The sequence below is a fragment of the Varroa destructor genome, unplaced genomic scaffold (genome assembly GCF_002443255.2).
Source record: "Varroa destructor unplaced genomic scaffold, Vdes_3.0 BEIS01000004.1, whole genome shotgun sequence".
In the NCBI taxonomy this organism is placed as follows: domain Eukaryota; kingdom Metazoa; phylum Arthropoda; class Arachnida; order Mesostigmata; family Varroidae; genus Varroa; species Varroa destructor.
This window is the reverse complement of record NW_019211457.1, coordinates 24,721,670-24,736,302: the sequence shown is the minus strand read 5'-3', so window position 1 is coordinate 24,736,302 and position 14,633 is coordinate 24,721,670. Positions and strand designations below refer to the sequence as shown.

The window sequence follows — 14,633 nt, the reverse complement described above, 5'->3', positions numbered from 1 at the left end:
TATCCAGCTCTCTGCTTGCCCCCGTCGTATGATACAACGTCAAGCGTATAAAACGCTAACAGCTCGTGGTATCTAGATGTATACAATGCACCTACGTGTTGTAGTGCGGCGTGCGGAGCAATTAGCGACAGATTGTTTACTGTCTTGAGTATCTACTACAGCATAGACAAGATCACAGGTGACATCTGGGAAGGCCTGAGCTTCGTGGGGCTGGAATCACCTACAGCGTTCTATTACGAATAAGAAATTGGGTCTGAACGCGCCACGAGATATATTGTATCGATATATTGTATATGTTACGATTTCAATCTAATTTCTATCTTATCGTAGTTGCTGTGAAATTTTTTTTGTGTCCCTCGATTATATTCGGAGCGAGACCTATTATTCGATATAGCGTTTGTTTATTGGTTCGGCTATTGTTTTGCAACTCGATTAGATGAGAGAATTGAGCCGCTGTTGGGTATATGGTCGTTAGTTAAATGATTCCTTATGCCAGCATACCTAATAGATCGCGCTCGCCAATATAGCAACATCGGCCTGAAGCAACAGCTCCCGGGCAACACTGAGCTATTGAAAACCAAATTATAGGACTAACGGAGTCTAAAAAAAAGTCAGCGGAAGATCATACATTTTTATCTCGTCTGCTTAGAGAACGATACTCACAGGCGTCGTCGTTTCTTTGCTTAATTTTCTCCATTGGATCGTTTGCACGTTTCCAAAAGTTCCGCTGAATCGTAAACGGAGCGGTTAAGACAAATAGGGGCTGTACGTGGCATCGTACGCTATAATTATATTGCCCTAACTGTTTTGGCTGGATAGACAGAATTCTTTTATCATTGATACTGACCAGCTTGACTTACCGGCTGCTGTACTAAGACTGTTGTACTTGAGATAATCACCGCATTGGATGATTGCCAGCGGTAACATATTGACGTATAAAGCTTGTCGTTGCTGTACCGCGTAAACGTTTGCGGAAGTTTAACCCGTCTGTCTAGACGTTTGGCTTTCACTATGATCAGGAGTAATGGCTGATCCCTTGATCGGGTCAACCGCATTATCGTTGCGAACGGGTTGTGGCAAAGAAAGCCAACATCAACATCGCCATATAAACGTTATTTACTAGTTAATTGCGCATTTGCATAAATCTAATATAACATTAATATTAACAGCGGTATAAAATAATTATATAATTTCGTATACATCAGCCGTTGCTGAGTGCTAGGCAGCTTCTACGCTTTCTGGATGGGCCAATTGCCAATTATCCCAGCCCAAACACGCGCGAACAGACGTGTACCTAAGCTGATAAGTCGACAGCGTTTTTCAAGAAGAACTGAACTCAATGACTCCAAATTAAGTATATTTCACGACTACATATAAACAATAACGAAATGTAGTTAAAAAAAAAAACAACAACAATCTCGGCTATAGCAAACTAATAATTCCGAAATACTTCGAACGTTACGCGCCAGTTTGAAGAATGCTGATAATGACGACGCGCTGTTTGGTTCGCGGCAAGGCCGTACAGACTTGATAACGTACATTTACAGGCAGGCAGACAGGCAGGCCAGGAGTAGCTTTTGCACCTCTAACAACAAACGATTCTGAATCATACTTACCTTTTTAACAAAGCAAGCGTAGCGGCGTTGAAGAGGAAACCCTGATCGATGGTGGCCTTAGCCCGTTTAGCGGCATACGTCGTCCGTTGATGTTTACGTGATGCTGAGGCTTCCATATCACTGACGATTTTGCCGAGATCGACAGCTCTCTGTTGTAGCCGTGTGTTCTCGGCAAGATCTGCGGCGGCCTGAGCGAACGCCTGATCGAGCTCCTCGGGGGCGATGTGCTGACAATGAGCCAATGGCAGTACTGCCATCATCAGGACTAGCATCGCGAGTAAGGACACTGTCATGTTCCACTTCATTTTCTAAAAGATTCAGTAAAATGGGACGCATAGGGCGGAAATGTTCGACATGAGTAGCTGTTCAATCAAGTCTGCCACATGATGTAAGCAATGCTACACAAAGCTTGTGAAAAAGAAATAAACAATTGAGATTTTCTTTCGTTACCAGCCGGTTGGCCAAAAAGGTTTCACTGAAGTGCCACCGAAAGAAACTGGATCGCGGCTGTTATATAACGGTAGCGGGTACCTTGTACAAAGGTGAGTTTTACCAATAGGCCTTTAGACAAACAATAATGTTACGATCGCCGGTATTACGGACTTCTTTTGAAAATGAGACACTAACTCAGTCAGACATATGTATAGTGTACTCGTCTATGAAAAGTTGCCGCGATATCTAGTCTAATTTGAAAACAAAAAATCATTTCGAAATAGATAGCACGATCATATGGCTAAAACCTAGGTTAAGGGACGTGTTGTGACGGCAACGGATGCATCAAACGTTCATTATGGGCAGTAGGACTACCTTTTTTCTCCATATACGCCTAAAATACGTAGTAATTTTTTGAATACATGATCACCCTATAGCATTACGTCCACCGTCATTAAAAAAGAGCACCGAAGACGGCCTTGCGCACCAAAATATTATAACACCATGACTTCTCACAATTCCGATGTCTAACTAATTTGACAACCTAGGGTCAACTAAGCTGGGCTGATTATATGCTCGTCAGCAATACAACTATTAATTCATCTCTGGTGTCTAGCATTAATTACGACCTTGAAACAACTTCCTTGTCTCGAATTTTACGTTGATGTCTCCGTTAGGCATTCCATCAGAAGGCTTGGCCCCAGCATGAAACGAAGTGTGTCTATGCTTGGATTCGAACCTAAACCTAGAACATGCCTCTAACGTTAGCAGGCAAACACATAACCCACTAAGCTATTATGGAAGCCTCGAAGCAATCTGCGACGACAACAAATGCTTTCTTTCTATTCATTTAACAAAAAGCGTCTTATTGTTCAGCTCCTTCAGAAGGGCGGCACGTTTATCTCATTCGTGAAAAGGTCACTTTACAAAAAAAAAGGACACAAAGTTTCTTTTCAATTGATCTATCTTCCTACATTGTTGCTTTAGCAGCTGCCGCCCTAACGTTATCTCGGGTTCAGCTCAACGGCGCGGAAGTACTATTATCGCCGCGGCTATTTAAACGTATTTTTTTTAGTTAGAAAAGAACACGGTGTACGAAGATTCCAGGTAGACTGACAAACAACAGGGATCACCAATGGCAAAGCAAGGACAAAAATAATGTTGACTCTGTGCTTGCGAGTTAAGACCGGACGTCAGTGACGTATCTTACACAGTCACTGCAGTATATTGTGAGAAGCCAATAGCTGCGAGCTCCCTCCGCTTCCCACTGGCAGTTGTTGTTGATGTCATGCCACCAGCATTCGTTTGACTCACTGCGTTGGTAAACAAGCCATAGCAGAAACAGCAGCAGCCAATAAACACTAACTTGCAATGTCAATTTTCTGCAAATGAAGCAGTTTCGGCTTGTGCGGATCTGATTTGTTCGGTGCTGTTAGAGCGGCAATGGTCAGCTCCTCGATGGTTAAAGCTCCCTTGGAGACGGAACGTGAAGACGTTTAACATGATGATTTCATCTATCCTCTGCTTAGTTAGCAGTGATTGTTGTTATCTAAGATATATTTAAGACATTGAGCCAGTCAACGCTGTATGCGTATGGGTCATCTTTGGGCTATCTCAAGATCCTGGGCATAAGAATACCCGAGCTGCTACGGTGCGTTTTGTTGTTATTGCAACCAAATGCAAAAAGTCTATAGATGACATCCAGCTCAACATCCGTATTGTACAGAGGCCGACCATAGCCACTACTTAGTCTCGATTACGCTGTAAAAGTAAAGGAAGTTGTTAGTCGCCGTCTTGTCACACGCGCGCCAGACTATTGTGGGGGCAAAGCAGCGCGAGGTGGCAATGACGACGCTTTTTTTTTTAGTAAAGCTAACGCTACTACTACTACTACTACTACTACTACTGAAATGGTCGTAAATATGCGGACGTCAGATAGACTTATTGTTGATGATTATAACAATGTTAGTATTAGGTGAAGAAGTTTGATTTATGTGACGCTCCGTTCGAGTCGGGTAGGGGACCTAGGAATGGTACGCAAATACACGCGCACGCGAAGATCCAATATGGCGACGAACGAGGTGAAACGAGTTGGGTTAAATGGCTTACGTGGGTTTCATTTTCTATTTGTGTGTTCTATTGTCTACGAAGATATCAAGGTTTTTTGTTCACACTATGTATATTTTACCACTGACACTTATGGTATGATATAAATAACTGTAATTGGTGATTATATTACATAGCAGATAAACAATTTACCTAGAAATAAAATATTTTTTATTCTTTTTTCAGAGCAAGCAGTTGCGACTCACTTTGGATTAAATTCATTTACGCACTGATTGAGTCGATAGCTTTGTTCGCGTTGAATTAAAAATCTATTCTCACACGGGGCATAAAGCACGGGGCGCTAGAAGAGACAGCAACAATGAATGAGCATCAAGATGCCAGCGACGGTGGACTCCGTTATAGGTGAGCGTAATTCAGTGGACGGTTAGGGCGGCCCGGGGAAAGAGCCAAGGGGTTCAAAGCATATGGTTTTTGTGTGTGTTTTGTATGCGTATGAAAATAACGAAGAGCTTGGTCCTACAAACAAACTGCATCGTTTAGCGGTGCCAGGTTTACACTTTTGTAATCGAGCCTAAACAACAAGTGAACCAAGCGTGCTTAATTTTCCGCATTTTCTACTTGCTGTACATTAGTTCCTATTAAGAGAGCGTTCAGTTGGCGCTATGGATATATTTCAGATAGATAGGTAGGTAAACAACTAGCGATCGAACATCTCCCTTCCGTGCCCATACGTTTATAACATTTCTGTTAGGGTCTTACCCTTGCGACAGTCAAGAGTTTGTAATAATAGTCTTTGTTTGTATCGTGTTTATTAACATGTTCTAGAAACGTTTTTTAGAATAATGGAGCGAAAAATTAAGCATATTGTGACATCGATTAGCCAATGTGTCACTGTGGTACTTTTAGAATAAACTCAATTACTAGATTATGTCAGTATAAACACGAAGTTTATCGTATATGTGTCTGCCATGGAAACGTATGGCACGTTCACCGTGGTTGAAGACCAGGCGCACACGTACCACGCACCTCTAGTCATACTACCAGGCAGACGAATTCAATAATAGCAATTATTGATAAGTCACATTGACGGACCTGTCATCACAAAATGTACGACACGGCACAATGAAAAAGGTTTCTTTTAGTTATCTAACAGCGGACACAAGGGGCGGAAGCAGTCGTCTGTGACAATATAATGACGGTGCTCGTGCTGTCATAGTCCGCATAACGAGCATCTCATGATGAATGCATGAAGTATTGATCTTACTTGTTTTGATAACTGGTGGTCGATTGGCAGTCAACGCTGATTGTCAGGCGACAACGTCATACATAAATATTTGACAAAGGATATTGTATGTTGGTTATGGGTCTGAGATCGAAGTCAAGCCGTCACAGTTATCGTAATCGATAAACGCTTGAAATCGCTATGGCCTTGATAATAGTAAACCGAAGGCCACGTTAATTCTCTAGTTTTGGCCTTAACGGTAGAGAAAATAATTTCACCAATAGGAAAAGGAAAAACTTACAGAGCTGTGTTTTGTTGCACGCTATTGCGGAGTACTCTCGCCGTTGTTCTTGCAGTCGCAGGAGGCAAACGCCTCGTATTCATAGAAATAGGAACAGGTGGCCACAACGACGTATGTAGTATATATTATCACGTTTGGAAAAGAACACGTTTGTCGGAATAGGTGCTTCCAATTTCACGTCCACTACTACAGATAAGCATTTCGTTAGGGAAGTAGTTCTAACAGAAAACAACGGCATAACGAAAAGCCCAAAAGGTAGAAGGCATCCCGGAATGAGCCCAAATATGGCAAAGCTCAAATTCAGTTTCTTTAAGCTAACGTTCCTTCACTTCAACTGGACAGACGTTACTTTTATAAACACTAGGGTACTCTAGGCGTGTGCATGCCCCGAATCATTATGTGAGGCTCGCGAGAGTGCTATGTACCTCAAATTTGAAACCTCATCTTAATATACGTCTTATTAGCTCATTTTTGTTTTGCCTTGCATAGCATCTGTTGTTATAGCATGTTTATATGATGTGCTATCGCTGCATAATCTAAATTACCAAACGGTAGTTCATTCTTGTTTTTGAAGGGGTGCAGCCCCTTTCGCCATGATCATGCCTATCAATGGCTCGTGGTTAAAATGATCCTGAAGCTCATACGAATGAGCAGGCTTTCCTGTTAAACATAACGAACGTAACAGATACCCTCTGCATAATTTGTCTACGCTTATTACCTACTACAGCAGACCACTGGCATTTATAATTTGGTTGCCTATTTTCTTCGATTATTCGCTTGGAATCTAAAAGTAAAATCTTTATCGTGTGTATTACTCACTGTAAAACGAACGCCATAAAAGTCCACTAGTGAAAACTTTTCGCATTAAGCGCGCTCGTTTCTCCGTTATAAGCGCTTTGTTTCCAACTCCAAGCTCGAAGTAAACGTGAAGTTCAACCGGTCTGTCTGTACACTTCCCACGGGGGGTCGGACGCCCGATGAGGTTAGTGAGCAACCATGCTGCAGTTGCTTAGTACAGCAGAATGTAGGCAAAGTATAAATATCAAACTGCAAAGCAAGGGCGGAATCTAGGGATGCTAAAGAAGTACCGCTTCACTTGTTTACTGGATAGCTAAAAGCTCATGTTGGTTCAGCTCTAGCGATGGCAGTTTAGCTAATGACGTTGCCACAACGGTCAGAATTGACCACGGGATCAGTTTCGATCGCAGAAACGATTTACTGGCCGATGCTGACTGGTAATAGCAAAACGCCAGGAAAGCCGGTCAAACGTTAGACGCTAAGGGGCCGACGAACGTGGGCCCAACGGGATGTAGTCTTCGACGCTCCAATAACTGTCGCATAAAGTCGTTGTTGTTGCTCTGTGGAACCACCGCTCAGTACCGGCACCGGTAAAGTCACTATTTGCTCACTTTTCACTATAACGAACACTTGTCGCTTGTCTGGTATTTCCGACCGTGATAAATTCCTACTGTCGTTCAGTGGCGCTATTTTCTATACTAGTACCAAACTTCTGACATATATTTAAGGCTCGTTAGCTGACCATTTGTAATATATGTGCGCGTTAAACAGATGACAAATGGAAGATTTTGATGATCTGTGCCAGGTTTACATGATACGGGCGGGGCGGACCCCTCAGAACTATTGCTGCTGTTGTTGCCGTTCCCGCCGCCGCCGCCGTCGTCGCCGTCGCCGTCGCCGTCGCCGTCGTCGTCGTCGTCGTCGTCGAATCGTATATCTTTGATGTTTTAGGAATGAACTTGTAAGCGCACGAAACTGCTACAGAACGCAAGAGAGCTGCTTGGAGACGCTGCACATAATACGAAGGAAAAGATCGGCCCGATCGATCGCATCACGCTTGCTGCCGTGGATCAAACAATCAATCCGATAGCCACATTACCATCACCATGAGAGCAGGCAACAGCATATTGACACGTTCGGTTTTTCTATATGATTATCATCAGGCTATATCTGTGCAGTTTTTGACATCAATGCTTTTAGCCTTTAACTGCACAGTTCTAGGTCCTTCTTCATTCGCGCATCTTATCTGCATCGACTTGTAGACGGATCAAACTTGCTCCGTTATGGCGCACTGATTTACCTACTTGAGCTTAGGGATATGGGGTGGTCTAGGTTCGAGACCCGGTGTAGACACACTTCGCCTAGTGTTCGGAGGAACAATGCTTAACGGCTTGGGAACCGGACGTAAAACTCGAAATATATATTTACCTATATATAGAAACAACAAAACATAGGATGGATAGAAACAGATCGATATGCAGAAATATTTATAAAAATAGTATAAATAATACGGACACGCACATAGCAAGAGGGAAAAAGTACGAGAGTCAGTCGGTTGTCTAATCACTACGGTAGCTGATTTCATCTGCCACTACAGATTGTGCTGGTGATGTTTGTAGCGGCGGCACGCGTCGTGTGAAAATGATTGTTTCAACTAGCTACTATATCATATGTATATATATTATATATATACAGGACTGGCTGAGAGAGTAACAAGGCGAGACTACGCTGGTAGTCCGGCACTATCTGTAGTGGGCAACGGTAGCGAACAGAGGTATTAACAGGGGCAGTAGTTGCTCGGAGCGCTTGGCGCTCGATGCCCGCGCGAGAAAACGGGGCAGCTGTTATAAGCCGAACATCGACAACAGATATATATATATTAACGTTCGCAAGGGGACGACACAATACCACTATATTAAAATAGCAAACGTAGCAAACGATATCGTTATTAAAAATACGGTAATTGACGCCAGCGGCCACCGGGCGGTCGCTGTTCGTTACCATATATGAATATCGTTTTTGTGGAAGCGGCTGCCGGTGACGCCGCCGTCGCATTCGGAAGAGAAAACGATAAGTAACGGGGAAGACAACAAAAAAAGCGCTCATTTTGAATTGTTACCATGTGCTATGGCAATTGTAACCAATCATTGTAATCGCGTAACGTTTAGATTTGAACAGATCAGAAGCTGATGTAGAACACAGCCCTCAAGCTCACTGACATCAACCAGCGAATCGGCGCCTTACAATATCATGGTCCAAAGTTTACACGCAAGGAAAAAACATCTGTTTTATATCGGAAATGCAATATTTTACGTTCAAAATAATTTCCCTTCGCATATTTTTCACTTCGGTCAGTTGTTTATAGGTTATTATTGTCATCCGAATGATTTACGAGGTATTTTACAACTGGATTAAAAAAATTAAAATACCCGCGCATACAACAGCGCGAAGTTAACTAATATAACGAGTATGTAAAATGCTTTTGATTAAAAAGTAATATATATATATATATATATATATATTACTTTTTACTTCGCGCTATCGACAACAGATATACATATATTAGCGTATATATATATATATATATATATATGTGTGTGTGTGTATAGTTCAAGCGGAGTTGCTCACGCCGTAAACTTGCATAAAGAAACAACACATTATAACAAAAGATGTAAAAAGTTTGGATATTCTTAGCATCAAAAATGATGGCAGATGCTCGGTTAGAGGAATGGATAAGAACATCAAAAAGATGAAAATGTATAGAAAATAAGCCGGTACACTGTCAAGTAGGTAACTGATATCTACACTGTTAACAAGATGGCATTTGTAACTGTACGTAATTTGAAGTTATAAAAGGCTATAGTATCCTGATTTTGTAATTGCTCCTTTCTCAAACGGGAACAAGTCTTTAAAAGGTAAACTATCCACGAAAACTGGAAGTTATTAGTCACTGCAGGCAAGCAGGTGTTCAATGCACGCTAAGCTATAGGCTACCTCAGGAATATTCATCAGTTGTTTTGGGTATAATTAGGTTTCCATAAGTACACTGAAAACTACACACAAGTTATATTAACTGTTACATTTCACGACCCTTTTCTCCTGTAGGAAAAAATTGCAACTCTACAAAGTAACATATGTGGTACAATGCGTCCTTGTATTACATGTACCTCCTTGTAGTAGGCGCCCCACAACAGACGAAAAATCGATTAATGGATCTAACTCTATTATATCCATTATAAATAGTTTTCCTGTCGAGGCTTTGTTTTCATCTATTCCACCACACTAATAATTAGGTATTGTTGTATGTAGTATGCCATGTTTGACTCTATTTTTTTTATGTTTTGCGGACCACACCAATCGTGACCGACCCATGTTTCACTTATAACTCTGCCAATTTTGACCTGGAAAAGTAGGATAACAATTGACGTTTGTTGTTGTTATTTATAACCGTCGTTATGTTTACTAGTCATTGATGGTATAGTACCAAGCGTCATTGTCGCCAGGTTATGCCGCTGATAATTTGCCCGTCGACAATGAAAGCTCCTCGGCATAAACGCTCCTTCCATATATCGATGCGTCTTTCTTTTTTCGATTAAAAAAAGGCAGAAAAAGCAAAAACTGCTATCGTCCCAAACGAAAAAGGCACTCTCCGTTATATATCAACAAACGAAGTTTCGCCCCTGTGAAGCAGCACTTTCTGCCATGTTTGCTTTCTAACTTTTTAAACCTCCAATCTCTGTGGCACTGGCCAATAGCCATTCCGTCCATTGCTTCCTCAGGCTTATACAGCCAGCAAAGCCCTCGAAGCCAGTCCTATAGTCGACGATGGTGACGTCGTCCATGGATCACGCCAGCCCGTTATCTGTGAGTGGTATCTCGTAGGCTATAGCATGATTTTGTACTGTTAATAAGACGGTACCATAGATGTTCGTCTTGCTGAGGCACCATCGACTTCGGCTTCTGGCAGTAGTCACTCGTTTTAGGTAAAGAGTTTCAGGTGAAACATTACCGATAATCACTGCTTCGAAGCTGTTGCTGTCGTTATAGTTGCAAGCGATAAAAGGTATGTGAAGACGTCAGCCGCCACTTGTACGCTTGTTTTAACCAGCGCCACAGTTTTACGCCAGCGACGGCTATCTAAAAACTCTTCGCAAATTTCCCTGCGTCTGTCAGGCAAAACCCGATCGCTATGGCGAATAACTGTTTCAGGCGGGCCACGTGAAGTAGCAATCAACTTGTGCCTGAAGTTTCGTGAAACGAAGTAACCACGAAACTTCTTGTTGCTTCGTTCAAAGCGGGTCAGGGAACTGTGAGGCGGAGTGATTTAAGTAGCCGAAAAATACAATTGACGATTGTTTGTTGGAGGTAAATGAGGGCCCAATCGATGAGACTTTGCGTCGATATTCGGGGTTCTGAACAAGAAGATTTGAAGATATTTTTCAGAAAAAAAAAGTAGGGGGTTTTCCTTGTATTTACGTAGACGAGCGATCCAACGGTTTGATATTGCTCGCTACGATAGTCGAAATATGGACTAGTATCGTCAATGGTATGAAAAACTGATCGCATAATTTGACGCCAGGTTATCGTACGCAGCAGCTGTGAGTGAAAAGGTAGGGACTTAGTTGGCCAATGAAGTGACAGTGCAGCACCATTGAATATGTCGCGGCCTTCTAATGGTCCGTCATTAAGGCGGAGTGATCGGAGCTATGCTTACCTGAATTGCAGGGCAGTTATTGAGATACCGGCTATACTGCATACGACTTTGGGAACTAGGCCCTCTTGCGGCAAATCCTCTTTACATATCTCATAACGGAAAAATAGTAAAGAGTTGTTAAATATGCGATGGCTATAGCAAACGCATTAGGTAATCAGCAAAGCAACAAGAAGGAGGTGTTTCAACTATTTACGACAAGATGACATCGAGAATCAATGGTAATCTTTTATAGACCAAATATTGTAAATAGATCTAAATGGTTCTGTAAAAGCCATTATTTGCATATGCTTTAAATGCCTATTTGTACAATGAACAGCCTCATGATGCACGACTGTGTATATAGGCCTTAGGTTTTGTGCGAGGTGTCTTAGTTACGAAATCAAAAACATGTTTGACAAGGGGATCGCAAGCCGCGTGTCGAAGGAACAGATTATAATGCTCAAAATACGCCATGTAATTGTTAATTTGAAATCATGTAGTTGCGGGGAAGGATCTGAAAAGAAGGAAACTCATGTATTTCTTTCTCCGGTTCACAAAGCTGGAGCTAACTTGGGTTTCTAAAAGTTAGCTTAAGCTTCAATGGGGTCCCGCAAAGCAAGCGATAACATGCTTCTTCTTTCCTATTGACAAGCCTCTGACAGCATTGCGCCATTAGTATCTTAATTGATATCAATCAAGTTCTATTGTTATCATTTCGTGATATAGTTGTTTATTTTGCTAGTGAAGTAACTGCCGCCCAATAGGGCACAGAACTAGTCCGCAGGCCATGTACAATTTTTGCTACGAACCGGGTCGGCATGTTTGTGTGAACAACGCCCAAATAAGTTTCTCGCCAGTTAGTGTGCATTTAAGTTTACATGGTCAATACGACATTAAATGGCATACGTTTTTTTTTTTTTTCCTCTATGGCCATAATACAGTAGACCACCATAGCCGATCTCAAATTCGAAGCCCCTTAATAATCTAGTTGACTGGAAGAAAGCGTGTCACAAACTTCTTTATGATCCTTATAGAGACGATACACAAGCATACAATTTTCTAAACTTGCGCCGTCCTTCAAGTTCTTTCTTCCGGTCGATATCAATTGTCGATCAACCGAGAGAAACGTTAGCTAGTGCACACGTTATTTCAGTTCACTTTATGAGGCACCGATTTCGACGGTATCCCTTAATATCGAGCACCTAGTCCGTTTGAACGGGCTGAATTTTACAATAACAATACTCTGTAATAACGTGAATTATTCTAATGAAAATTTAAGCACTAGCCCTTGAATAAATTTCTAATTTAGTTTAAATTAACAACGCCATTTAGGCAATGGTAGAAGCAAAAAGAGTTCTTTTTTTTTAAAAAGCCCAGGCCTAATACAGATAGTAGTGGGTAAAAGTAGTTGTGACGATTGAACAGTGTAATGATAGACGAGCACATAGCAGCGGCAGGAGCCGATTTGCTTATACCTCTCAGCAACGCAATTTGTGCTCGCACCGAAACAGATAGACAAACTCAGACGTACACAGACTATAATACGTCCGTTGCCCAGCCCGATCGAACGCTTGACTGTCCTGATAAATGCCGGTCCTACTCGGCCAGCAGCAGGAGTCGCAGGAACTGTCGCAGCTGCTAAGTCTCTACGATTGATGCAACAATCGCCAAATCACTAAAAGAGATCAATCAGGACGCTGTTGACCCTTTAAAGCGTTCTGTCCCAGTGTACGTGTGCACTGGCGTCCAATCAACCGTCGCATTAACAACAGGCGATAGATGGACAGACGGACACACGAATGAACCTAGAATTATTCTGGGCTGGGCATTGACGTGGACTTCGAAACATATGGATCCCCAAGCAACGATGGCTGACGCACATATATACTAATGTCAAAAACCTCTAGCCAACCAAGCTCGCGGCAAACAACGGACGCATTGGAAAAAATCATTGACTAGATGTAATAAGGGAAATCAAGCAAGATTTTCGACGTTGAAAGTTGATAGCTGCTGTTTGCTTATCAGAAGCATGCGGTCAAGATATGCTGGGTAACGAATTAGTTAGCGATTGCTAAAGTCAAAACGTAATTCAATGAAACAAGTGTGAGAAAAACCACGAAACGCAAAAAAGATCACAATAGCCTAATCGTGTAAAAAAAAGCGCCCAAACTGCCCCACGTAAGCAAACCGTTGATTCTGTTGCTTTCGGCCACGGCCACTATGTATCATAAAGGTGGGCACATTTCTAAAGATGGCGGGCGCTAGTAATAAAATAATTATGATCGTTATCACGATTACCACTGCCAGTTAGGACCAAGACCTATCTCGCCGACAACCATTACAGCGAATTTAATAATGATAATAAACAAACATACCGACAGCAGCGGATTCAGGAAAACATCCATAGGCACAGATAAATATTATGTGGAATTTTTGATGGTCAAAGCGGCACCGGCTGCAAGATCTGTGCCAATCATTTTGCGATATATCGTTCGATAGACTTTCACGTATCGAGACCCTCCCCACACATATGAAAACGGATTGAGAATTGAACGGTGACTGCTCGTTTTGTTCCATATACTAATAATCATAGATGTATCTGTATCCGACGACAGTAAGCTCTGAGTGTTTACGTACGTAATTAAAGTTTAGCACATATATATATATATACGCATCGAAGCTGATCAATGTCCAGACGACCGCAAGCTGCAATTAAGCTAATATCGCTTACCCAATATCTGGCCTATATCGATGGGTATCGTACCACTGACTTGCTATCGTTATCGCTAGTTTTTATACCTAAAATAAAAGGAATCACAATAATTATTCTGCCTATTGAAGTGTGCGCTGGTAGTAATGGAACTTCTGTGTGTCAAAGAGTCTAAGGAAGACCGACTGCTGATACGGGTGAAGGAAAGATACCAGGTGAAATAGCCGTCTGTAGTTGTTCGCTGATGGAGGTAGATTTAAATTGCGCATAATACTTCTAATGTGATTCATGATGTTCTATCGGGCACAGCTGATTAAACAAATTATGTCAGAATTTCCTTTTTTACTCGGTCGCCCCCTACTGGATCCATATACGAAACCCAACACAATACACGACCCTGGGTAGTGGCATTTCGCATGCGGGTCTAACTGTCGACAAACATGGCGTAATACATGATAATGGTCAATAATGAACAAATCAACGAGCGCTCTGCTATTAGTTAGATAAAATAATGATATTACTGGCAGGATCTGAGAAGGAAGCACTCATATACAGATGGTCTCATTGCATCAGTGTACATATATGTATGCATATATGTACACACTAGCTGTATGCAAACAATCGACGTCTCATTTAAAAAGGTTACTTTCGTTAACCTAGCAGTTTATGTATTTTAGGAGTTTGTGGCTGAAAGACAGCCCTCTGGCGGCCCACAAATGTAGCCCCTTCTGCCCCGAAGACATAAGCTGACACTGCAGGTGAAGGATTAGTCTAGAGAAACAGAAAAATCTGCC

At 42.0% G+C, this 14,633-nt stretch overlaps 1 protein-coding gene across 4 annotated transcripts in view; it reads right to left on the bottom strand.

Annotated features, from left to right (window-relative positions):
• The window catches only part of LOC111249513 (peroxidase-like), a 46,147-nt gene that overhangs the window by 13,030 nt on the left and 18,484 nt on the right, over window positions 1-14,633 (bottom strand). For 2 of the 4 annotated variants that reach the window (XM_022803470.2, XM_086986785.1), the window contains one exon: window positions 1,617-1,924. In XM_022803470.2, coding sequence (XP_022659205.1) covers window positions 1,617-1,921 — 305 coding nt within the window. In that variant the 5' untranslated portion in view covers window positions 1,922-1,924. Of the gene's footprint in view, window positions 1-1,616; window positions 1,925-6,457; window positions 7,865-7,957; window positions 8,101-14,633 lie in introns of those variants that run through there. The other 2 variants (XM_086986786.1, XM_022803469.2) reach the window with 2 other exon arrangements.